The sequence below is a fragment of the Notothenia coriiceps genome, unplaced genomic scaffold, assembly GCF_000735185.1.
Source record: "Notothenia coriiceps isolate Sejong01 unplaced genomic scaffold, NC01 NC01_scaffold00024830, whole genome shotgun sequence".
Classification (NCBI taxonomy): Eukaryota; Metazoa; Chordata; class Actinopteri; order Perciformes; family Nototheniidae; genus Notothenia; species Notothenia coriiceps.
Genome location: NW_011357531.1, coordinates 361,076 through 388,254, shown reverse-complemented (window position 1 = coordinate 388,254; position 27,179 = coordinate 361,076). Strand labels below are relative to the sequence as shown.

Sequence of the window (27,179 nt, the reverse complement as noted above, 5' to 3'; positions counted from 1 at the left end):
CAGTGATGGTGCTATGTTTCTTTCTGAAGCCTGACTGATGTTTAGACAGGATATCATTTTTTTTATCACTGTTCTTACATTCCACTACAAAAGGAGGGTTGAGCTGGGTGAAAAGGAGCTTTACATCATATGGTTTAAAAAACAAATGTGAATAGTGTATTTTCGATATGTGCCCATTGGAATTCTATAAGAGGTATTTGTTCATAAAGGTCCAAATGAGTTGTATGGCACATTATTCCCTATCGGGATTTAAATGTACCTTTTTTTCCCTTCAAAAAAGCCCATCAACATCACACTAATCGATACAATTCCTATCAACACTGAGGGTTATGGGAGGAGCTCTCCAAAGTGCTGAAAAGTGTCCCCTAGCTCTAAGAAACGGGACCCACCCGCTCGAGCCCATTGGTAGGCCACAACGTCACGCGCACATACTACCCGAGCGAGTAAGGTAAATGAATTACAGATGAAAGGAGGAGGAAGAGGAGAGATAAAGCTGAGGATGCAGGTTTGGTCCACAACACAAAACCTCCCCACTCGCACCACACAGCAAGAGCGGCTACACCTCGGAGAAAAATAACTTCCATCAGCTGACGACGAGGAGATGCGTCCGCAAAAGCTTTGATTCGACCCCTTCTACATCCTCCTCCTCCTCCTCTTCCTCCACCTCCTCCCATCTTTAGCGCGGAGCATCCCGCACACTGGTTTCACTCCGACGGGCAGGCAGACAGGCGGATTGACACAAGCCAGACACGATGTGTGGATCTCCCCGCCATGGGACAGCCGTGGGATTTATAGTGCTGCTGAACGCGCTGCTGCTCGCGACGCAGGCTGCAGAAGGAGTCTCTACGGACCATCTCCTGGTTCAGCTGCACGAGGGCGCACAGGACGAGGCGCACCAACTTGCAACACAACATGGGTTCCATAGTGCCCGCAAGGTAGGGATGCTCGGGGGAAAACTGTCACGCTTTCTGCCACTACGGGAAATATTGTTTTGTTTTTTCTCTTCAGGGAAAAACTTTAAGAATTCATGTCTCATAGCAAACCAAAGTAATTAGTCCTGAAACATAGCTTACACTATTTGGTATACTTAACATTATCTTCACTTTCCTCAGAAATAGTCAAACATTGCGCAAAACAAAGCAGTTTAGTTTAGAGAATAAAGCATGGTTTGACTTCGTTACACTTTGGCTTGATGACGTCATCAAATGCAGGCTCTGGCTAGTAGGTTGCCCATTGGCATAGCCCCAGGGACTAGAAGATCACATCCAGTTTGTGTCCCATAAAGCAAAAGACGTAATTTATTTTGTGGAATAATGTTGTTATCTTCATTACATCACTCACAACATGAGGTTTAGGTTAACCATAGCTTTTAGAAAATGGACAATTCAAACCCATGTGTTAAGTCATTCAATTCCCATAATGAATGGGATGAAATGTGTTTATCTACATTGAATTAATTTGAGGTACTATTTCTCAACCTTATTTAATATTGGACATTTCTAAAACATGATGTATTTACATTGCTCATCGTGACTATCGCCTTCCTAGCAGACATGGTTTTACTCACTTGAGACATACGTGTATTCAAATAGCTTGAAAAATGCAGCACGTATCAAAACAAGTCAAAAGAGATAACAAGCCATTTATGGCAGACCAATGGATATAATTCCCTGTCAGTGTGTGTGCCTTGTCACATGTCAAAATAAATGTGTGGGTGAAATTGGCCGGAGCCTTAGCCAGTGAGGCGTAGCTGTGAACAGAGAGTGTCTACGCTGCTCTGAATAAGGATTTTCTGATTTCTTTTTTTTTACCTCCACAGAAAAAACATTATTTCAGTCTGTAACCCGTCATAATATCATCTGTGCTATCTTGTTTGCTATTTCTCGCACTAGATAACCCCCCACTCCATCTACTGCCTCCCAGGTTATGTAATCTGCAGCTATATTTGTCTTAATGGGATAAGCATCATTAAACAATCCGTGTCGTTTGAATTATCTGCTATTGTTGCTTAATTAACAAGACCGGGGCACAGGATCCAGACCCATACAAATGTGAGCACAAAGAGAGATAAAAGCCTCTCTCTCTCTTTTATTTTGGAGATCAGCAAAGACTAATAAAAAACCTTTGATTATTGCAAGAGCTTTCAATGGATGTGCGGCTTTTGTATTTGCTTTTTTGCGTCACATACATGAGCTTTCATCTATGTGTTTGGGCCACAACAATAGACCTAAAGAGCAGCGGAAGATGAGAATAATCCTCGTGCTTCCGTGAGGATTTCATTTCCATATTAGATCTGACAGGCGCATCTGCAAGCGTTTATTTTGAGGATTGACCCGTACCCTGGCTGTTACTGAAACATAGGGGGGTCTTTAATCTGCCGCAGGGAAGGCTCTGGATGATGCTTCTCATTTCCCTGCCCTTGTGGTTTCATTATGGTTCATTCCAGCACTGTTCTCCAGTGCCTTAAAATAGCCCGCACGGGGAAAGCCAGGGAATCAGGGCTGCTGTTTTCATCTGTAAGGTGACCTGCCGTCCTTCTGTTACATTTTATATTACCATATATTCTGTTATTGCTGCTTCTGTGTTGACTCTCATTTCGGCTTCTGCTACTGATCTCTCTTCCTCTGTTGTTTTTTATTTTACGCAGCTTTCCTTTGGAGAGGGGCTCTTCCACTTCTATCCTCAAGACACTTCAAAGAGGCGGAGCAAACGCAGTGCTCGCAGCAAACAGCGTCTCCAAAAAGACAGCAGGGTAAGCATCCACACACACAGACGCACACTGATAAAAGCACTGTGTGTTTTCTGTACATGTTCCAAAAAGAGTGGGGCTACCCATTCACCTTGCATGACAAGGGTTATTTTTGAGTGTCCATGTAGTAAACAGTCCAAAAATAGGGCTTCAGCAACACAGTAACAAATCACCTTTCAAACTGCAGAGCAAACTGAGCTCACCATAGACAGACCACATGGCATTAAGAGCCACTACATACACACAGGACTAACTAAATAAGAAGCAAAAATAAACACACATTCAATATAGCTACAGATAGAAAGAGATATGAGTTAAGAACATAGCATGAGGGTGATAGACTTTAGCAAAGTGCAGCTGTAGAGAAGTTATTCATTTATAATGCAAATGTCGATTCCCATTAATGACACTTAATTGTGCGAGTAGTTTCTGTATGTTTTAATTATTTTGGTGTAGTGATGATGACGATGATGTCAGAAGCGCTGGTCCCCAGACGGTGTCTTATGATTGTAAGATTTATTAAGCGACTGCCAAGACAAACACTGCCGGTACTTTTTAAAATGAAACCGCATTCAAACGGTCCTCACAATAATAATAATAAAGGATCAACAGAACAATTAAAATGACGTATTTTCAGAAATATAAAATCCCTAAAACCTGAATATACATTTAAATATATTGAGGTGTGGTTCATGTGTGTAAGGAAGGACAGAAGAACAACAGTTGTTCATATATATAAACATGTATCTGTTCTGGTACCAATATAACTATCATTATCTGTAAGATCATTGATGCTGTTTGACTTTCTTTGATTCTATTTTCAAGAAAATAAAGTGTTTTTGGCCTCAGGGTAACTCAAAACCCTGTGGGATGCCACTAATTCAATATCCAGCTCCAAATTACTTATCTAAACTCCCTGTTATAAACATGCCTTTTGGTGATAGTTTTAGATGTTTTTTTGTATTGCTTTGAATCGGGTTCCTTCATATTTTTTTTGTGTGTATTATTTGTGTTTATATGCCTTCTGTAAAGCATTCATAGGTTAAGTCCAATGACAGGCTGAAATAATGTATGTCATTTTGGATGTGGATCACAGTTTCCTAGCGCTCGAGGTGATATCCGCTAATTGCTTTTCCTTTCTCTTAAATCCAACTATAGCACATTCAAGATGCTGGAACCAGCTAATGGTGTTGGTGTTGTGAAAATACTGAACAGTAGTTGTAGATTAATTGTTTATCGGTGGGCTCCGTGAAGAATTGACAAATCTACTTAATACCAAGGATCTGTTTTGTCTTGAAGCTCTAATTTAAATAAACAGTTGGGCTGGGTGATTTGCTGTGTGTTTAGCGCTGCCCACCGAACGAGGCGGTGAAAGTGGAGGTCCCGTTGTAGACAATCAACTAACCCCTCTAATTGCGGTTGTGAAAGGTGCTAATGAAAATATATGCGAGCAACTCCAACGAGCGAATACAGCTAATGGAAGTGTCACAGCGTGGACATGGCCAGGTCTACATTCCAGATGCTAAGTTTTAATCAGATCCTTGACATGCTCATATGCAACACTGCAGTTATTGATTTCTATGCATCACTAGAATGGATGAGGTCAGCTAGCCTGATTTAATGTTGCCTGTTTATCATTCTGAAGTGTCTTTCTCCCATGTCTCAAGGCGGTAGATGTGCATTTCTCGGTCTTACAAGTGCAGTTCTGTCAAAAGGAAGGATTTCGTTGCATCTACATTAATGTATACAGTATAGGAGTCTGACATTTCTGTAGTAGTTTTATTGTGTTCATTTAAAGTGATAACAGCAGAAATTAAAGTGATAACAGCAGAAATTATTAAAGCAAAACATTGGTTTGACACAAACAAATGATCATTACATATAAGCGAAACAAAGATTGTTATTTGGAAAACATAAAACAAATCCACAGGTGGAATTAATACTAGATAACATAAACATAGAAAGAGTATATGAAATGACGTTCCTTGGTGTGGTTTTAGAGCACAACATCAGCTGGAAACCTCATATCACTCATGTAAAAGCAAAACTGGCTAAGACTATCGCAATATTGGGAAAGGCCAGACACATTCTGAACTACTCATTGTATACTCTATATAACACACTGATATTGCCATATCTGATTTACTGTGTGGAGATTTGGGGAAACACGTACAAAACCAACCTGCAGCCGTTATGCACATTACAAAAAAGGGCTACAAGAGTTATCAATAATGTTGGATATCTTGAACACACTAATGTATTATTTTTGAAGTCACACATATTGAACTTCACTGATCTGGTTAAATTTAAAACGGCACAAATCATGTACAAAGCAAGACATAATCTACTTCCTAGGAAATTAAAAACATTGTTCGTAGACAGAGAGGGTGGGGATAATTTGAGAGGAAATCTACATTTTAAACAACTCAAGGTCAGAACAACTCTGAGAAGTATGAGTATAAAAGCCTGTGGGGTGATTTTATGGAATGGGTTGGAGCAGGAGTTAAAACAAAGCACAAGCATAATTCAGTTTAAAAGGATGTACAGAAACACTTTTTTGGATAACTATGAGAATTAAGAGAGGTGATTGAAGATGAGAAATTATTGTATATGTATGTATAAATGTAAGTAGGTATAACTTGCGTGATGATTTAAAGGACAATCATTGATCAAGTCAGGGGTGGGAATTAATAAGCATTTGCTTCCTTTCGGACACATATGATTTATTATTATTATTAATAATTAATAATATTTTGTTGTTGAATATATAAATATTATCATGAATGTGGATAAATACTGTATTTTAACAATACGGTATTCTGTTTTTCACATTTGATTTTTTTTATTTGTTATTTTTGTAATCTGTTCGAAATAAAGATTGAAAAAGGAGTCAACACTCAATTGAGCAGAAGCCTTGAATGTATTTGGATGGTTGTTTTATCCCAGAAGCCCTGATCTTTGTTGAACTCTATTACTGGAGCCTGCTGACCCACTTTTGACTTACCCACTAGCTTTTCCTTTTATTCCTCGGATATTGTCCTCTGCAGTCCTTTTACAACACATGCCCTACATGGATTTCAATTGAGACGTCTATTCATCCATGTATCCTGGCTTGGCCTATCCATCCATCTGTGGTTCCTTTCTCTCATATTATTTTTACTTGATACAAATACAATCTGTAAAAGGTGGACAATAGGATAGATCTGTACGAATGAGCAGCATCCCCGGCCCTGAAAGGCACATGTCTGGGAAAGCCTGGAGGATAAGGACAAGGAGAAAGGAGAGAGGCAGCAAAGCTCTTTGATTTGAAGTGAACTGGAGCGTTGGGAGCAGGCAGTGGGCAAAGGGGCAAAGGCGGCGAGTGATGGCGGTGCACATGCACTGTTTGATGTTGTGAGTGGGCAGTGTGAAATGTCGTCTCAATGGAAATACCAGCTCTCCTGCCAAGTGATGGGATAAAATGATGATGGATGGATGGAGAGAAGGGGGGGATGCAGGGAGACCTCATTGTAGAAAGTCCTGGTAGTTTCCCTCTGAATGCATTTATGTAACAGCAAATGTGACATAAGGCCAAATCAAAACGAAAAAATACATTATTGTTCACCATTTTAAATCCTCCAGACAGAAGATTAATCTGCAAATAGGTTTTTTTTCCCAGAAGTGACTTTTTCTTTAAAAGACTTACAGACGTGTCGTTTTACAGTGTGTGTGTGTAGATCCTGATTGCCTAGAGTATGCCATAAAAGACAGATCCGGATGAATAGGCTTTGGCCATTTTAAAAGGCCATCTTAAGTGCTCTGCTCTCTTATCTGTGGTGGTAAACACACCGGACAATGACTGTTTCTCTCCGTCACTCTGCAGTGAATTTGCTCATGGTGAGTACAAGAGGAACATTCAGCCACAGGGACATGCTTTCAAAATGTAGCTGGAAAATACCTTTTTTGTTTAGTATTAAATGATTATCAGTATTTAAAGGTAGGATAATGGAACAACATGAGTGTCCATTAAATGTTTGGAGTGCTTCATTTTATTAAAAGAGGGCCTTCCCTGTACACCCACACACATAAAAAGGATCCAACCTTTCAAATGATATAATTGTTCCTCTGTGACCTTGGTGAAAAGTACTGTTAGTATTAAAGTACAACATACTTCAGACATTGCCAGACTCTAATAGATGTAATGACTCATACTTCCTTTACCTCACTTTAACCTCTTCAGTTTTTCCTAACGTGTGAATGGGGGACTATTTAATGAAAGCTCACAGTAAATTGGATACCATTTAAAATTAGGAATGACACATGTATTGGCTGCTGTTGATTGCTGTCCTCTCCACAAATGCTGACAACGATGAAGGCAGTGAAATATTAGGAGTGTATTGATTTCTAAATGTAGCAGAAATTCAAATACAACACCATTGCCAGTCATTTCGATAAAAGCTGTCAGCTAATAAGGCATCTACATTTCAAGACATTTATCCTCATCATTTACGTCCTCTGTCCTACGTTATCTCCTACTGCTTGGTTATTAGTATTGTGACAGCTTTCAGTGAGCAATTTCAATCCAAAAAACAGCTGTTCATCCGCATTTAAGTGTCTTTGATGATTCCAAGAAACACAAGCATATTTGTGAATGTAATTGCTCTGGCTTTTTGTTAAAAATGGACGGGGAGCAGAGAAAAAAAGACTCCATCTCTTGTGTAGCAGGTGAGTTTGGAAGCCTTGGCTCCAGCTGCAGCCCTTCTGATTAGCAGGGGAAGAATAGGGGTTTTGATTTACATGATACTCTGCCTTCATGGTACAGTAGAGCACAGCTGGCTCTGATGATTTCCTGCGTACAGAGCAGCACAAACCTCCATCTCAGCCCTCATACCAAGTCCTATTTCTAGTTTACTTACGTGTTCCAGCCGAGTTACTGTCGTGCACTAACAATTTCGTTTTTGCCCTTTGTATGATCCTTTCAGAAAAGGTTTTTGTGATATCATTTCTTGCCTGAACTGACTCTGACCTGGCATTTCTTTTGCTTTTCCACCCCAGGTAAAGAATGTCGTTGAGCAAGAGGGTTTTGATCGTCAGAAGCGAGGCTACAGAGATATCAATGATATTGAAGTCAACATGAGTGACCCTCTATTCACCAAACAGTGGTATCTGGTGAGTTATCAGCTGAGCAGCAGTCTGCATGCAGCCTGACCTTCAGCTCGAACCACCATTCTTCCACCCTAATTACTCAGAGGCCAGCATATTCCCCACTACTTTCTGAATCAACGTTGTTATTCATTCATTAATTAGTCTTGCCAATAAGGTCCGTGCCACCTCATCGCTGCATTCACGCCGCCTAGTTTCCTCCCCTCTTGTTTACTCTAACTGGCAAGCGTGACTTTTACGCTGCGGTTAGCTCGCTGTCACTCATCTCGCTGACATTTACTTCCCCTTCTCACACCCCCAAACAGTCCTTATCCATAGCCTCCTCTTCCCACACACACATGGTCCATGTTGACTAATGTTTCTATGTTGCTCAACTGGGTGCCATGAGTCATGGATGTTCTCCATATTGCCTCTGTGATTAGATAAACACGGGCCAGGCAGACGGGACCCCTGGGCTGGATCTCAATGTGGCTGAAGCTTGGAAACTGGGCTACACGGGCAAAGGAGTTACCGTCGCCATCATGGATGACGGTGAGTGTAAAGTGTTTTACCCTTGAGCGCTCTCTGAAAACACTTTATATTATACATGCATATGTTCATCGTACACATTCGATTAGTAACTCTATTTTTATCTATAAGGAATGAAAAAAAAGGCAGTTTTCAAGAGTATGTATGGTAACCAACCACTTACAATTCGGTAAAGTGCATTCGTTTAGATTGTTCATTCTGTGTTAAAAGCGATTCACTGAATCAAAGTGTGAATTAATATGAGACATACAACTAAAGCTATTCCGCAGTGTGCAACAAAACCCAACTTGAAATTCCAACTTTATAATTTTCAAGCCTAAGATGTAGTGGAATTTTCGCAAACTCTAAGTATCTTTAAAATAGGTTCAATTTACAGTACTTATCAGTGTATGACCTTTTTGATAGTATAGTGTTGGGAAATGGTGTGGAAATTGGCAGTAGATTATAATACACAAATATAATAAAGTAAATAATAAGATAATGCTTAAAAAACAGGTTTCAAATAAAGAAAATAGTAACAAATTATCAAATTGTTGGCAATTAATTATAGCCTATGTTGATCGATTAATACATTTACTCATTAGGCGCTTTCACATCGGAGTACTTTTCCCAGGAATACTTCCGATAGTTCCTGGGATTTTGCGTTAACACCAAAAAGATCTGGAACTCAAACTTTTTTTCGGGAACCTTTTCACCCCTTTTCAGTCCCTGCTAGAGAGGTGATACTTTGCTTGGGGGGGAAAAGGTTCCAATTTCTGATTGGCTGGGCGAATTGCAAACCACGGCCCGTCAAACTCAGAAAAGTTTTTGTGAAGCTGCCATTTTATTTGCTCGCAATAGCATTATTAGCATTAGCATTAGCCCAGCGCACCAACGGAGAGAGACTAACTTATGGCAACACAAAATAAAACGTGGGAGCGGTGGAGTGATGAGGAGGTGTTGGCGTTCTGGCGATTTACCCGGGGGGCTCCGGGACTTCGGGTGGCAGTATACGCCGTGAAGTTGTTTGCGGCCTGCCAGTAAACCCAAAGCAGAAGAAGAAGAATTGACGTCAGCGGAAAAAAAAGTACTTGGTGTGAAAGCGCCTCTTGTTAAGTTATTTGTTTCCTGAGTAAAGAACCAAACTATATGAAAATGTGGTGAAGAAGACACTGAAGGTCACAGTATCCTCTGTGAAGCACCTCCTCTCGGGCTTAATTATATCACTGATTAATGTCAAAATCACATTTCAGGAATCGACTATCTACATCCCGACCTGGCATCAAATTATGTGAGTACTCCAGTCTTATTGGATTTCATATTTTCCTTCCATTTTCTGAAGTGCTGTTAATAAGTGAAGCAGGGGTTCAGGTGGAGGAATTTCATGGGCTTTTTTCGGCGTGCCATTGGCAGTGACAGGTGCTCTCCACGTTGCCTTCATGGCTGCCGAGTCTCCTTGTATTCGTGGAGACGCAGAGGCAGGCAGACGGCCAGCCAAGCTGTTTAATGTTAATGCACACTGCACTGTGGCAGGCACAATGGCAGGCCGATCTGTCACAAGCAGAGATAATGCCAGGGTAGTTGGCGCTGCATAATGTGATGCTCTATCTCCAGAATACTGATAAAACCTTAAAGGACAAGAAGGATTGCTTAATGGAACAAGGAAGCGAAGAAGGCTTAGTGCGATTTGATTATAAAATATGCAGCTTCGTCAGCACGACTGCACACTGCTGTTGTATTGAATCTAGGGTGTTTAAATACAAACCTTGCAGGGTGCCTAAGGTTGTTGTTACAGACTGGGTTATGTGATTCGTTTGCCTCAAAAAATTGGACAAATACCTCTATTTTCTTATTAAGACAGACCAATTTGTTTTCTTTTTGTTAATATATTGTTGGAAAAAGGTGTTAAAGATTACACGAGTAGTGTGCTCTCTGTTATGCTTTTCCCCCCTCAGCTCAATTGCACACTGTGAGATCCTTTGAAATGTAGCTTGCATAATAGTTGGGTTTTTTTCCAGTGTGCATCAGTCTGTACTCTTGGCACTATGTCTGCCTGCCTTTGCATGTTTCTCGCCTGTGAACAGAGATGAGCCTTGGCCCCAAAAATAACACTCAGCCTCAGCTGGGGTGATGCAGGAGCACGCTCTACTGGAGTGATGGATCACGCTGTGCATAGATCTTGTGTGTATTTGTGTGTGAGTGAGCGAGAGAGACACTGTATGTAATCCTGTTTTTGTTACCGTCGCCATGGTTTTTCGCAGATCCACAAAGACCTCCTATCAGCAGTCTTATTACATAAAAAAAACACGCAATATTGGGTTTATGTGGCATCTGCCATGTGGATGTTTACGTGTACATGCATATCAGCTTTGGACAAGCACAGCCTTTTTTTTACTTCAGGACTTCTTATTTGATGTGATGACGACCTTTAATAAGATATATTTTGATATGGTTTGTTGATTGGGAAAATGTGTTGGCCTGAGATAAGACATTCATAGCTTGCCAGTTCAATTTCATGGCATTTTTGAATATTGTTTTGCACACATAAAAACAAATACGGCAGATTTAATAGCAGATAAACTGTATTATTTGTTTCTCCTACCTTTAACAGTTTTAATAAATGATAACTATCAGTGATTCATTTCTTTGTAATAAAATCGTGATGAAGATTTGACCTTATTCCTGAAGCTACGGAGCTATGAGTGTGCAGTTACTCCTTCCATCTCCAAGTTTGCCAGCACCTGATCAATACTGCTATTGTGTTTGGCTACTACAATATTCAGAGCATTTCGAAGTAACCGCAGCATTGATCGGCAGGTGACAGGTTTTTTATTCAGTCTGCAAGTGTTATTACAGTCAGGGAAGTTACCATGACAACATTTTATGATGTCACACTAACAATACATTGATCTCATTTGTTGCTTTTGTGTGAATGAGGGATGAAGAGAGGGAGTAATAGAGAGAGAAGTCAAAGTTTCTAAAATCTAAAAGAGATTGGCAGAGATTTTCTTTTCTTCCCAGAAGCTCACCGTACACTGCGACATAAACATCTTAACATCATGTTCACAACAGCTGTTCCAAGATCAGATGTAAAGTATCCAGCTTCCCTGTCAGCTCGGACCTTGTCAAATAGTTTATCTGATGTTCCTTTGACTTTAACGCATTTCGCAAAAGGACTTTCTCATAAAGTCACATTATGCAGAAATCCTGCTTCTGCTCTCTAGATTACAGATTAGCTTTATCAGTTTCCAAAGGACAGTTGAAACCAGCCATGATAACACGATGAATGGCCCTAAGAGAGGGGGTGTTTTGTCTGTGCTTCAGGAATTAAAAACATACCAAACACCATGACGGGCTTTACTCTGGATTTAAAATATGTGCCTTTTGAGTTTCAGAAATATCGATTTGTACCTAATTAAAAGTATAAGAATAACAACATATCATTTTAGGTACATTCAAAATCAGTACAGAAATATCATCTCCAAAGGGCCACAAGCTAAATCTAGGAGATTGGCAATGGGAGAGAATATTAGATAGTGTTTTCGTTTGTTTGTTTAAATCAATTAAATGAATCTTAGAAGTATGAAGGAAGATAATCACTGTTTAGTAAAACTGATAATAATAACTCACAGACATCATGTCTTAACGTCATTCTCCCCCCTGCCTTCACTGTGTCTCTCCAAGCTGTCACTACCAAATATAGCTAACATGCTATTAAACAAATGCATGCATCTATTATGCAAGAGCTAAAACTGCAACTAAACCAGTAACTTCAGCCCTCAGGTAAATGTAATGGATTACAACATACACTATTTCCCTGTGTAGTGGTGAATGTGGTGGATTAGAAGTAGCAATAGGCAGAAACTTGAAATATTTAAGGTAAGTAAAACCATTTGAATTGAAAAGGAAAGCTCCTTAGTTAATTCTACTTAAAAATATGTTTCTACCTTATCTATATGATGCTATTCTATACAGTATACTGTTTTACGAAAACGTAGCAGCTTTGATTCTTTGATCTGTGGAGTACTACTCGCTCCCAGAAAGGTGGAGGGTTTCCAGGGAAAGGTGAGGTGTCTGAAGCTGGGGACAATCCATCATTATGACCATAGTTGCTCACAGGACAGCAGAGGAAGAACAGAGTCTGATTGATAGCAGGGGATATGAGCTTGTGAAGCACAGCGAGTGAGTCATGGCCATACCCCTGTGTCATTTATTACCGGGACTCAGCACTTTTCACTCCATTTAATGAAGGTGGAATTTGAGCACAAAACCCATAAGGGGACTAGCATGTTCGCCATTTACACATCAGCTCTCGGTTGATAATAAAAACAATTTTAAGCCTATTCTTTGATTTTTGAAATGTTTAACCAGCTACACTGCTGATGCTGTACCACTTATAACTCTCCAAGAAAAAAAAAGAGAAAAAAAGTGAACAAGTAATCGCTTATGAGGGAAACAGTTGGCATTCGTTTTTCATGTTTATCCTCACTTCTCTTTAAACAGTCACAGAATCACCTCTACGTCAGAAAGCCCTTGTCGCTGTAAGCATTGCTTCCTCTCAGAGTCACCTGCTCCACATCTTGATAATTACAGTGTTTCTCCATTGGGTCAGTAAGCCTTGCTGTTTTGCTTTCTCTCTTTGTCGCCGACTGAGTCATCTCGTCTAAATGTCAACCAGCAGAGCTGTCAGGCGAGCGCGTGGAAACGGCCCCCAAGATTGATCTGATGTGTTCAGCTCTATGGCTAATGACCCCGGCTGTGGCTTCTCCATACTCGGACCAAACAAAGCACCTGTTACTGGGTTACAGGGCAACATAGATAACACTCCAAGGGACATGAGTGACAGGTATAGGGGAGATTAGAGCAGATTGCAATAGCCTGTCTTTTGGAAGTGTTGTACAGAAAGAGCAATAACTGTTAGACTTTCCCGAAGATGTCTGCAGAATCTTTAATCCAACTCTGTGTGATCCTCAGACGAGGCTATTCTGGGAATTATGTTGACTGTATAATGTCTCTCTGGCAGATATGTCTCTCCTGTGTCTTGTTCCTCCAGCTTTTCCGCTGCTGTTCGTTCTTATCCTATTACTTTTGGCCATGTGGAATTAAATGCTGGCAGTGATTGGGCCATTATTTTCTCAGCTAGAAATCCCCGCTGTGACCACACATTATTCCAGTAGAGCCGCAGAGTAGAGTAAAGACTTGTCGTTATATTTGAGCTGAGTTTGTTTCCGTTAACTTCTCTAGAAAAACGTTTTTAACAAAACACTTAGAAGCTGCATTTATGTCATATTAAAATGATGGTGTGAAGGTTTTATGGAGATTTATTGGCTGAAACTGGATTTTTATTTTTCATCTGTTTTCAAAAGTGTATAACCACCTGTCCATAGTGCCAGAAGCCGCTGCCAGAGAAAATAAAACATGAGCTATAGTTTTGTCTGGTTGCCCAGGGGGTGAGTTATAGTCCAAGGTAACTTATACTCTATAAGTATAAGCAGCATCAGCATTTCACACTAAGAAGCCATGTTTTGGAAAAATCCATCCCAATTCTCCATGAAATGATCCTCTCTGATTCCTCTCCTTTTGTTTTTCTGTCTCGATGATGTTGTTTTTGTAAATGCATCCATTTGGTCCTTTCAGAATGCTGATGCCAGCTATGACTTCAGCAGCAATGACCCGTTCCCATTTCCCCGGTACACAGACGACTGGTTCAACAGGTAAAGCTCACCCAGCCGACCCCTATCCATATACACACATAGGCAGAGTGTTTTCATGTGCACACTCACACGCTCTCCCTGGAGTCTGGTAGCTCTGCTATATTGATTTTCTCTTCACATAGTTCCATTAAGGCATAATGGTGCAGCATAAACAGAGCTGCGGTCCGGCACAACACAATAGAAAACATAATATCTATTTTTACCCGCTGACTTGGAGGAGATAAGCTAGATAAAGGACAACTAGGACACGTCTAGTCTCTTCTCAGTGTTCACATTGACCTTCTGTCTGATAGTGTCTTATCTGCCTAGAATTTCCCAATCACACCGGTGATCCACTGCCACGGCAACACATGTCGGAGAGAGGAACAAAGAGGAATATATTCTTTCTCCGCCTCTCCTTCTCCACCATGCCTCCATCTGCTCACATGTATCTATATATGTGTGTGTGTGTGTATGTGTATGTGTGTGTGTGTGTGTGTGTGTGTGTGTGTGTGTGTGTGTGTGTGTGTGTGTGTGTGTGTGTATCTGTGTGGGAGTGAGAAGGAAGTATTTGGGTTTGCCAGTGTAGCAGTTGCTGACTGTCGGGGCACAACTCGCTGGCTAATCAGCTGGTTGTTATAAATAGCTGCCTGTCTGTAGCAAAGCATGCTGGGAGAGAGGGGTTGACTCTCTGCAGTGTCCCTGTAGGGAGCGGAAGGATGGAGAGATAGGCACATCACATGGTGCACACAAAACACTGATATGTGCAAACATATTCATTCGGACTCGGATGAATGTTCGATAAGGGGAAGTCTAAATCTCATTGCCTCTCTATGAGCCAACGTTCTTCAAATCACAGTATTTTCATGATTATTTGATTTGATTTATGGCTGCAGAAAATGCTAAACCTCACTTTTTCAGACTGGTTGTAAGTCAACAAAACTAGAAGTTGCATATTTTCCAAGAAATCTCATCTCAATTTAAACCACAGTTTATCATTTGTAAATTCATGCAAATTCATGCAGAACCTATATTAAAGTATATTCTCTGCTTTTTGCTCTCATCAGTCACGGCACACGATGTGCTGGAGAGGTCTCTGCTGCAGCCAACAATAACATCTGCGGCGTGGGAGTCGCCTACAACTCGAAGGTGGCAGGTGTGTATCATATTCAAGCTGCAGTTTGGACGGTGAGAGGAATGACAATGAGCAGTTTGCACTGATAGAACATAACATTTCTCTATAATGGTACGATGGAGGGATCAAAGGTATGATGATGGTGCTTTGCTGTGTACGCATCATGTATTATATATGTTACTGTGGAAGAACATTGTTTGGCATTGGAGCACATTCAAACCGTTTACCTCCTCATAGCATTACTGCAAATGACTGCAGAGGTCAGTTGGAGTCCTCATAGCAACAAGACAACAACATTAAGCTCTATGTTTTTGTTTTGTATGGATCTTCCTTGGGAGTAACAGTAAAAATAAGTAAAGACAGTAAAAAGAGGACGAGTATTGACTGCTTGATTTGTGTGCTTCAATAAAGCAGACATCAATCTTTTGCTATCGTTAAAGGCTTTGATGTTGTTGTATTGTGCTGACGGTATATATTCGGAACCTATCCAGCTGTGAAAGGTTTTAATGAAATGTAGATAACCCCTTTATAGCTACCTTACCTTTCTTGGAGGATTAGCAATATATCAAACCGCAAGTTGCCATCATTTTGCTATCAGATTCAAATGGAGAAATTGCTCTTTCAGGTATCAGGATGTTGGACCAGCCCTTTATGACTGACATCATTGAGGCGTCATCAATCAGCCACATGCCCCAGGTGATTGACATCTACAGCGCCAGCTGGGGACCAACCGATGACGGGAAGACGGTGGACGGACCCCGAGAGCTCACGCTGCAGGCTATGGCTGACGGAGTTAACAAGGTGAGGCTACGTCATACCCGCTGTGCAGAGGGTTATATAATAATGTGCCAAAAAGGAAGGGTGTAAATTGTATGAATCTTTTCCAATTGGATCTATTCGCCGTCTACAAAGTCTGCTTAATTAGCTGGCATTCATTATTTGCCATTGTTATGTCCTTAAACCCAATTGCCATGACGGTAAAGCTCCTCACTACTGATACGAAGATAAAAAAGGTCTTTGTTGCTTTCCTTCGAGCTTACCCAGATTCATTTAGAGCAGGGGTGTCAAACTAAATGTCATTGTGAGCCACATTAGCATTATGGTTGCACTCAAAGGGCCGGTTGTAACTTTAAGACTATATAAATGTACATATATAAATATATAATATTAAATATTGCATTAAACGACATGATTGGCTCTGCATTGGATTATTATCAGTTCTGGTAATAACTTCATAAATAACTACGTCTGAAAGCAGAAGTATAGGGCGAATAATAGAAAGCAAATATTAAACAATTACACCAATTGTATTGTATATACATTATATTCTTTGCAAGCTCTTCCGGGCCACATACAATGAGGTCGGGGGCCTTGAGTTTGACACCCCTGATTTAGAGAATAGGGATGCATTTGGTAGTCAATCCAATACAGCATCCCTAATGTGTTACACTACTCCTTACTCTACAAGAATATGTTTCTCATTAATAACCCATTGCCCGCTCCAAAAGGAAAAGTCAGAACGTATTTACAGGGTTGATGGAACTGTTCATGCTGGTCTTGCTCAAGGACACTCCAGCAAGGTGATACAGGGGCTTAACGTAGGCCCTTTGGTTGAAGAGGAGTCTTCTTTCACACCCACACCACACAGAGCTGCCATGCTAACATTGCTATTGCCAATTTCCTGCTTGATTAGTCATCATGCACTGTGTTGCAGGCAGGTGTGCGTTGTGTTGAAATGACCGCATCTCAGGCAGGCTAGCTGAGTGGGAGCCAAGCTAACTGTAAACTCTGATCAACACAACTAATCAAGCATCTCACATTCTAATGATGACTTACATGAATGATGGATACTGTGCAAAAAATAAAAGATTTAAAATGAATAAGCACATCCTGCTATATAAACAGACAGAGTGGCTTCAAGTCTGCATCATAAACATAACTGTGTGGTTTTGCAAATTGCCAACAATAATGGAAATAAATGAAATAGAATGACGAGCAAAATTAAAGCACTTTATTTTTGATTGTGTAGAACACAGAAGGCCTGAAGCTCTAACGTGAGCTCAACGATGCTCAAACTTGTCTTTGCTATTCAAATGGGGAGCTTCATAAATAAGCATAGTGAAGGGAAGGACATGGCACTCTTCCTCCACTTGATCTTTTGTTCTGTAGAGAAACGGTCGGCCTTTTGTAGAAACAGGTGCAGCATTAGGTGAAGAGGATGCTCTCGGCGTTGAGCCACAGTTGTATCATGTTTCAAGGCACTATCAGCAACAAAAATGGCATTTTACTGTGTTCAAATCTACAAAAGCTATTTATTGCAAAAAGGAGTTACAGAAAATATACACATGTTTGTATTTGTTTAATGCCTTGGGTACTTTACAAAGACATAACAGCTCTGATATGCTCAGAATGCTGCAACAACCAAGAGATGAACTTAACTATTAGATAGGACCGAATGTGTGTCCCTATTTGTTTACAGTTATTGAGAATGATTTAAAGATTTAACTGACAACTTTTAAGGGTTTACGTCACCAGGTTTTTGCCGTCAGCTATGAAATGACCTGAGCAAATCAAGTTCATTTAAAATCAGTATCCATGTCTTCTTTAATTCTACAAATGTATAATAACCCTTGTCTTTTTCCTTTGTTATACACATTAATATTACCGATGTAATTATTGCATGATTGTATTGTATGGAGCAGCTGTTCTTTTTTCAGTGTCCTTTTAAATTTCCCAAGGTCTCTCCCTCTTCCACACGAATCAAACCCCCCCCCCCAAAAAAAAAGAAAATAAAGGCTTCCACCCACAACCTGTAACTGAGTCTGATTGGATTTTAGAGAGTCATTGTATGTAGGCCCACATATTAAGCATCTTAAAGTCTATGAGAGGCGTGTGGCGTAGTGGGTTATCCGTAGGTGTTCGGACCAGGGGGTCACAGACCCCAAAACCAAACCCCACTGCAGTCAGCATTGCCGTTGTGTCCCTGAGCAAGACACTTCACCCCAAATTGCTCCTGTGGGGATTGTCCACAGTATTGAGTATGTAAGTCGCTTTGGATAAAAGCGTAACAAGTAACATGTAATGTAATGAGAGCAGCCAATGACGTGACTGAAGAAATATATATATTTTTTTGCTTCGTAAGTATGAGTAAGGATTTGATTGATTGATTGATTGATTGATAGTTTCCCAAATTATATGTCTTTTTATATAATATATAATATAACATGTTTGAAGTGGCTGTATCTGTCCTAGTTGTGTTATTCTAATTTGGTCTCTGATCATTTGCATAATTGTTAACAGGCAAATACTGATACATACCCAATAGTTATCTTTACCCATGTCCAACTAGTATTAAGCTTTGGGATGATGATCATGTGGTTCTAGGGGCGCGGAGGAAAAGGCAGCATCTATGTGTGGGCATCGGGAGATGGTGGTAGCTATGACGACTGCAACTGTGACGGTTACGCCTCCAGCATGTGGACAATCTCCATCAACTCAGCCATCAATGACGGACGCACCGCCCTGTACGATGAGAGCTGCTCCTCCACCCTGGCATCCACGTTCAGCAACGGACGCAAGAGGAACCCAGAGGCCGGCGTCGTGAGTGTGCCTTTCTTTAAGCAGATAAATGTTTGAGTAATCTATTTAAAGTTTATCAAAGACTTCTGATATTCAATGGCCCCAGAAGTTGACTTTTTCATTGGGTACGTGCACTCTTAGCATTTAAAGACGACTCAATGCTCTGTAACCTGTTATGTCTCTCAAAGATAGACTGGACTGTAAATAGCTCCTTTTCAGTTGGCCAACAAGTGCTGTATGCTTGGCCTTTTGGGAGATTGGATGAGACAAGGTATAAAGCTGAAGAAGCTGTTATTGCTGTCTGCTTTTGAAAAATAGAGGTTCAGATGGAGTAATAGCTTTTTCTGTAATTACATTTCTGGACGTCTAGATGCATCATTTTGCTGTAGCTGCTCAGAGCAGCTGGCATACTGTGTTGATCAGGGCAATCAGGTCGTAGCAGATGCTTCATGAGAAGGAACATGATTTTAAAGGCTCCCTTTTATGAGGTTATTAGGTTTGCTTAAAGTGTTTTTTTTCTGTTGAAGACAAGTAACAAATCAATCAGAAGAGAGATCAAAGTAAATTGAATGACTGACCTTAGCATACACAATCATCTGTAACTTCAACATATAGCTATTTGACTGTTAAGTTTAATTGTAGAAGGAATGGATGGGAGTATACTATCTCTGAAAAGAGAGGCAAATAATGCAAGACAGGTTCTGCCTACTTCTTTGTATTCAGAAAATATCCGTTGACCTTGAAGGACCGTGTCAGGAAAAGGAATGCTCTCGTCGCATGCACCCATCGAGATTAAAGACCAACACTCCATAGCATACCGATGTAAAAAAAAACTATTTCCCAGTGTACAAAAGCAGCAGTGTTTGTGTTTGTGATTATGCAAATCACCTTTGGCTGTTGACAGAGCCACAGATCTTCCCTAGGGTTTCCCTTCTAATTCCAGTCAATCTGTTATCATTTCTAATTAAGCACCAAATTAAATAATCAAATGCTTATTCAGTAAATACAAGCATGACTCGTCTGCTGATGAGTGTATATAACAGTTCAGCCAAGTACACTGCACTTTTGTTTATCTTTTTCAAAATTGTTTCCAAAACGTATAAATAAATAAAGCCAGAGGATTATATCGATTTAGCACAAGTCCGTAGAATGAAAATGCTTTCTGGGAACATTTTCATTGAATGTCTGAGATAGTAGCTTAGAGATTGCATGAACATAAGGGGGAGGGGAGGGGGTTCAGAAAAGACGGAGTGTTGTGTATGTTCTTCTCATTTGCCGGAGCGTGAAGGGGAGAGCCGGTAGTGACTAACAATACTGTGATTGGGTTATTTCAGGCCACCACAGACCTGTATGGAAACTGCACGCTGCGTCACTCCGGGACATCAGCAGCAGCTCCAGAGGCCGCCGGTGTCTTTGCTCTGGCTATTGAGGCGAAGTATGTACTACAAACATCTTTTATACTATTTGTGATTAATGACATTAATACATCCCATGTTTGATCCCTGTATGCTGGAACATAAATGTCACAATGACATGCTTTAAACCATAAGATGTAGATGTGAGATATAACAGGACAATGTTATATGCTACTCCTTCAGGAACTGCTTGTGTTTTTGAGGTTCAACCTTGAGCTTTAATACCGCACTGATGTATCTGACTTCCTCTGTCAATCTCCACTCTCAGATCCTTTATTCTCTCCGTATCTCTGAACTCCTTAAAAGCATGAATCAGTTCTTCACATCACTTGCTTATTCATCACAACCATCAACTAAAATGAAAAGAAAAACAGCACTTATTGTGTTGCCCACAAAGTACATACTTGTGCCAAGGACACACATCATCATTCGTGCACTGCTCTTTATGTCTGAGTACGAGGCTAGAAAAATAGAGTTGAAATACTGTTACGCTGGGCTCAGCGTTTACAGTATGTTTTATTCATTACTAGCTCTGTAGCAGAGAGACTGGAATGATAAAACACATTGCAGTACTTGGAAACTGTATGTACTAGACTAAATGGTGAATCAAAGCTTCTTTTATTGATGTGTGTCATTAGTGCCATTATAACACTGTTTTACAAGTGGGAGTTGATGTTATAATCCTTGTGAATTCAGTCTAGATTGTTCCTTGTGGATAACAAAATAATTAAAAATATATGCCAACAAGTAAACCCACCCACACCTAATCAAACGAATATGACAAATCTAAAACCTGGAGAATTAGTGCTTCACAAATCCCAGAGGAGAGCCTTTCCTTTCTCTCAGACACTTCATTTCTCACATTACAGGCTGACTACATTCTGCTGCCATTAACTGACACCAGTTAGGGGAGTTGAGCAAAGAAACCCTGTTTGCTCTGCACACAGAATAATGATGTTGCTGTTGGGAGGAGCGGATGCTCACCCTGTCCGATGGCAAATAACACACAAGGCTGTTAGGACGACTGCACGGCCTTTTTACTGCCCAAGCACACTTGAACCAACGGCAGGAGTCAGTGAGTCAGCCAGAACAAAGCTGTCACTACACACAGCCAGATAATGGAGGGAGACACAGACAAAGGCCACCATCTGCTTACAGTACATACACTAGGAAGTTTACATAACTGAAAGCATGGACAAAATGCAAAGCCATTAAATATAAATGTGTTAAATTATTTCATTTTATATATACTAGTTATTTTTTTACATTTTCTTCTCTTCTCCATTACTAAGTCCTTCCTTCATCCCCCTGCCTCCGTCTTTGGCACATTGATGACTGTTTTTTCCCCCCGCCTTAGCCCTGACCTGACATGGAGAGACATGCAGCATCTGTCAGTCCTGACCTCCAAGAGGAACCAGCTCCATGACGAGGTCCACCAGTGGAGGAGGAACGGCGTCGGTCTGGAGTTCAACCACCTGTTTGGCTACGGTGTTCTGGACGCTGGGGGCATGGTGAAAATGTCCAAGGAATGGAAGACTGTGCCTGAGCGTTTCCACTGTATAGCCGGATCCATTCAGGATGTCCAGTAAGTCACATTACTACTCTTTTATTCTAAATGCTATGACACAACTACCATTTGCACACAGTTTACTCTAGACTTTCCAACTCAGTTCGACACAACATTGAAGGGAAAACACTACTGAGCAAAAGAGACACACTCATCTAATTACTGAGTAATTCAATATAACATCTGCCATGGGAGAGTCCACTTCATAACCCAGTCATATTTAGATTAGCTGCTCAGTCTGTTAATGGTCCTGTAGATTTATAATGACATAGACTGATGTCCTGACATCCGATTGGATAATGACTGCATTTCTCTTTTACTCTCACAGTTCATCGTAAACACCATCCCATACATGTAAATGGTGTCATCTTAAATTTGATTTAAGGGAAAATTAAGGATTCTTTCAGTTTAAAAAAAAAAAAAAAAGAATTATTTTCAAATCCCCTTTGAGAGTCCTCCTATTGCCCAACAGAAGTGTAATTCATGAGCGATAAAACACAGTTGGTCTGGTGTGTCCAGTAACTTATAGTGACTTATCTTTACTCATGTTACCAAATTGTATTGCTGTTCGATGTAAGTCAGTTAGTAGTACTGTATAAACCCTTTCTAAAGTGTTACTGTAGTTAAGCACATTAGCTTAACGCTAAACATTATAGTAGCATAGCATTAGCACTTTTAGGGGAGACTATGTCCTTTATATTGGTTTTGAACTATTATTAGATTGCATTTGCGATACGAGTAAAGTTTTCTTTGTTAAAGACCATCTGGACTCTGCCTTGGAGGAGATCCTCAGACACATTGAGCAGCATCTTCCCTTGTGTCACCCATCTTCTTCCCCGCATCTTCTCTATCCTACCTCCAGCCTCCTTCCTTGTCTTTTTCCTCTCTACCCTCTCTCCCTCTGCTACCCTTCCATTGCTCATGTCTTTGATTTCTCTTGTGTGTGAAGCCTGGTGTTTTCCTGTGGCTAGCCCTCTTATTAGTTCTAAATAAAGCACCACAAATGTCCCAGCGTGACGTGTCCTGGAAATACTGTCAATTACACTGAATGGCAAGTGGGATTCCAGGTGGAGTTGCTCATGTGTGAACCCTAACACTGAACTTTCATTGTGAAAGTGTCAATGTGTGTGTGAAGATAAAAAAACCGACTGAATACGTTTCGCCTGTGCATTTTAGTGCCACCATCAACACCTCCGATTTCTTATTTTAGCCTCTAATCAGTGCTCCACAGATGAGGCAGTCACGACAAAATGGTGTGAAAGTGTGCATGTGTGTAAAAAAGAAAATGCCTCCCTTAAGGGTAGTGCCAGATAAAAATGGAAAATCCCTTAAGTGTTATGTGGCTTACATCGTGAGGACAACTCATGCAAATGGTTGGGCTTGTCCTTTCATGCAGAAGATGTGCCTTTATCCGTCCCATTATCAGGTCTTAGCTCATAAACAGACAAACTGATCATAGAGGTATACGTAGGAGAGAGATATTGGTCTCTTTTTTTAATTTGTTTTAATCAGTTCACTGTTTTTCCGCAGTACGACAGGGATAATGCTGTCTCTATTGGAGGATATGTAATTACAACAAGCCCACCTCTGGTGACAGTGTATCGCCAGAGAAAGAAAATAAACACCAACATGCCTGCAAAGTCTCTTAGCATTGATCTGCTCTGCCAGACTGTGGCTCACTTAGCTGGAGGTGAACTTCTCATTATCAGTGGAGCTGGCATGCAGGGTCCCACTGAGCGGTGGGGTTGTTTTTAATCTGCACCGGTCTTACCCTTCAGAGGCATCTGTCTCTGCTCTCTGACCGACCGCTGTAATTACTCATGACACATTATCTGATGGGCACTGTGCCCCTGCTGCGCACAGAATCATTCAGGGGTCAAAAGTGAGATGTTAACATATTCTCTGCTGGATTTAGTTTTACAAAATCTTACATTTTAATAAACTAATAATAATAATTAAACCAGAGAGTATTGTTGATTGGATCACAGAAGCCATGATGCTAGTTGGGTATTAAAATGGCCAATTCCCCATCCCTACCCCTAACTTCCAGAGCACTTTCCCCGACCACACCCATATTACAAACAAGCATTCATTTTGATCAACAAGTGCAATCCTACACCGACCCACACGCTGTTGGTAACAAACAGTCATGGCAGTAAATTGCTAGTTTGTAAAATAAATCTAAGGCTGTATTTTTATACTTTCTTTTAAACTACAACCTATTATGTCAATAGAAAAAACTGTATTTGATAATTACAAACGTCTCAATATGAATTCCAGGGCGTAACTTACTGTGAAACACCCCACTGTGAATTGTTCTGTTTTTCTGGGCTAGTAATTTGCTTCACACACCTCTCTGTGCTCAGCATAGTGCTCTATTAATCATTTTTCAAACTGAGTGTTGTTCCACACATCGCTCTCAGTCTCTGTTTCTTGTCTTCCTGTGGCGTGGTTCCAGCCTTTAATAATGTTATTAAGCCTCCTCATAGCCTTTGGCCAACACCCCTGCCCTGCTGGGTTCTCACTCTTTCCTTCCATCATCCAAAGAGATGAGAACAGCAGTATGTCCCCCCGACCACAAAGCAATAACAATACCTGCCTGCTTTTACGATCTCCTCTGAACAAATCCGTCGTGACAAAAAGAAAAAGGATCTCTTCGTGCTCTGAAAAGCAGACAGAATTCACAGGCGGTCCAGTGCATGACATGCTGTACATTTTGTTTATTGGCAATATGCCTTAGTTGTCTATATAATAACAACTTTTCTATAAAACAATTGTAAAAATCCAGAAGCAGTGAGATTTAATCGCATATATTTGCAGCTTTTGCTCATGCTACAATGATTGCACAGAACTGAAACTTCCCTCTTTTCTTTTTGAACTCAAACCATAATAGACCTTTGAACAGCAAGTGTTAAAATGCACGTGAAAACAGGCATCTAGAACATATGTGAGAAATGGGTGGCACCAAATACAATGGATGATAAATGTATTATAGGCCAGAGTATTTTCTTCCAACCATTACAGATAAAGGATTGGGTAAAGTAAGCAGACGAAAGACTCTGCTTTTGTGTGACGAACAGAGTCTTGACTCTCCGTCAAGGTGGGGTGGTTCCATATGAAAACTAGGTCAAGTACTTTGTTAACTACAACATTTAAAGGAGAGCAGGGAAAGGTGTGAGTAAATGTAAACATTAAAATGCATTTCATTCTTAACTCTTTTGACTCGTTCCCTGACTTTTTTGTTTTTGTTTTGATTTCTTTATTAAGGAGTGCAGATTTAACAGACAATACACTTGTTTTCACATTTCCTGGTTTTGGTTTTCTTAATACAGGAAATAGCGCGTTCCCTGACTTTTTACTCATTTTAATCACTGATATTTGATTTTTTTCCTCAGCTTCTCAGCTTCACGGTTTAACTTCTTCAACCTCTTTCTCCTTTCTCCAGTAAAGTCCAGTCTGGCAACAAAGTGTTGCTGACCATCAACACCGACGCCTGTCAGGGGAAGGACAACTTTGTCCGCTACCTGGAGCACGTTCAAGCGGTGGTCACGGTCAACGCCAGCCGCCGCGGCGACCTCACCATCAACATGACCTCCCCCATGGCCACAAAGTCTCTTCTGCTGAGCAGAAGGCCCCGTGACGACGACGCCAAGGTGGGCTTCGACAAATGGCCCTTCATGACCTCCCACGCCTGGGGCGAAGACCCCCGCGGGACCTGGGTCATGGAGGTGGGATTTCAGGGCGATGAACCCCAGCGCGGAGCCCTGAAGGAGTGGACTCTCATGCTGCACGGAACACAAAGTGCCCCTTACATAGACCAGATAGTACGTGATTATCAGTCCAAACTCGCTATGTCCAAAAAGGAGGAGCTGGAGGAGGAGCTGGATGAGGCTGTAGAGAGAAGTCTGAAGAGCTTGCTGAGTAAAAACAACTGAATTGCCGTCTGCATGTTGCCAAATTTATCAATTTCTCTTATTCTTATCCCTCTCTGCAATCTCGCTCGGTCATTCTCCAAATCTCCTTAGTTCTCCCGCTCTTCATCCCCCCCGTACTCTACCTCTCTCCCCCTCCTCAATCTGCTTTTTGTTATCAAGTGTTTCAATTAGCCCCCATCTTTTAATGAATGTTTCATGTAATCCAATCATGATAAAAGTGTTATTAAACTGTTCTAGAGAAAGCAAACCATATCACCTGGATTTTTACACTCTACAGAATTGTACATAGACCAAATAATAACCACTCTTTAATGCTCTTGCTTTAACTGCCCTGCACCTCTCCTCTGCCAACTGTTGTACAGGTTGTGACTGTAAATGATTTTCTGTGTCATTCTACTTAAAGTTTAATATCTTGCAAACAGAGCAGTGATACTTCTTTCAGTTTATATTTTTATGTGACATACACTGTTTATATAAACAAGAATAATATTATGTGATAAAATCTGCAGCCTGTGGTCCTTAGTTCATATTTCATAATCTTTGACGTATGCTATAATAAATCTATTCAGCTGTTTATTAAAGCATGTGAGTGATTTGCAACACAAAACCGAACACAATGAGAAAGAGTAGCAGGTCATTTGTTGTCATATCAAGGGCCAACAATTTGAAAGGGTAAAACCAAGAATTTGATCACAAAATCATAGGCTACTCAAGATAAAAAAGAGCTTACATGTACGGTACATTCCTAAAGAAGTATTCCCCATTCAAAGTAGGCTTACTTTAAAAAAAAAAAAAAAGTTGGCTGTTAAAAAATGTAATCCGAGTTTACACAACTGCGTTACATGTTTTTTAAGAGCAAGTGTCAAAAAAGGCCAACACATTCATCGAACAACATCACAGACCTTGGTCATCACAACCAACTCAACCAGACATAGTTTAGAAAACTAAACAGCAAAGACAGCTATTTAGACCGCGGCGGGTGAAAGCGACAATATTTCACATACATTATAAAACATCACCGACAGAGACCACCACAAACACTGCGCAGTATACAATAGTGCACACGCAAGCCATAGTTAGTAGGAAAGAGTTGTTGTTAACGCCCCCTCTTTGAAGCAAAGTGATTAGCATAATAAAAGGTGTGGTTGAACTCACCTGTTTTGGCGTAAAGACGGCATTTTTTTAGTGTTGTGCTCCGAGAAATCTTCCTTATGTTGCTCCAGGTTTAACTTGTCTTTTCATTGTAACGCATATAAAAAAATATATTGTTTTAACAGAAAATAGTATAGTAAATGAGGCTTTGTAAAGTAGTTGACGCTATTTAATATCACAAAGACCAGAACGGCCTTATAAACCCAGGGTAACATTTCCACGGTAAGTTAACATTTATGATTTTAGCAAAGCATGTTAACTACAGACAGAATGCACCTGTTGGCGACGCAGTATCGCAGGTGTGT

The 27,179-nt window shown here is 40.6% G+C and overlaps 1 protein-coding gene across 1 annotated transcript; it reads left to right on the top strand.

Moving 5' to 3' along the window:
• Positions 1–437: 437 nt before the first annotated feature.
• Positions 438–26,298, top strand: pcsk2 (proprotein convertase subtilisin/kexin type 2). The gene is made up of 12 exons (XM_010783218.1): positions 438–935; positions 2,648–2,752; positions 7,784–7,897; positions 8,314–8,422; positions 9,652–9,689; positions 14,036–14,112; positions 15,159–15,247; positions 15,852–16,027; positions 18,611–18,826; positions 20,140–20,240; positions 21,578–21,805; positions 25,233–26,298. The coding sequence occupies exons 1-12, from the start codon at positions 753–755 to the stop codon at positions 25,720–25,722; spliced, it is 1,926 nt and encodes a 641-aa protein (XP_010781520.1). The 5' UTR covers positions 438–752; the 3' UTR covers positions 25,723–26,298.
• The last annotated feature ends 881 nt before the right edge of the window (positions 26,299–27,179 follow it).

What these genes read in the sequence shown, in the direction of transcription:
- pcsk2 (XM_010783218.1), top strand. Translation starts at nt 753, where the DNA reads ATGTGTGGATCTCCCCGCCATGGGACAGCCGTGGGATTTATAGTGCTG. An exon ending in GGTTCCATAGTGCCCGCAAG is followed by an intron (nt 936 to 2,647) that starts GTAGGGATGCTC and finishes TATTTTACGCAG; the next exon opens with CTTTCCTTTGGAGAGGGGCT. An exon ending in GTCTCCAAAAAGACAGCAGG is followed by an intron (nt 2,753 to 7,783) that starts GTAAGCATCCAC and finishes TTTCCACCCCAG; the next exon opens with GTAAAGAATGTCGTTGAGCA.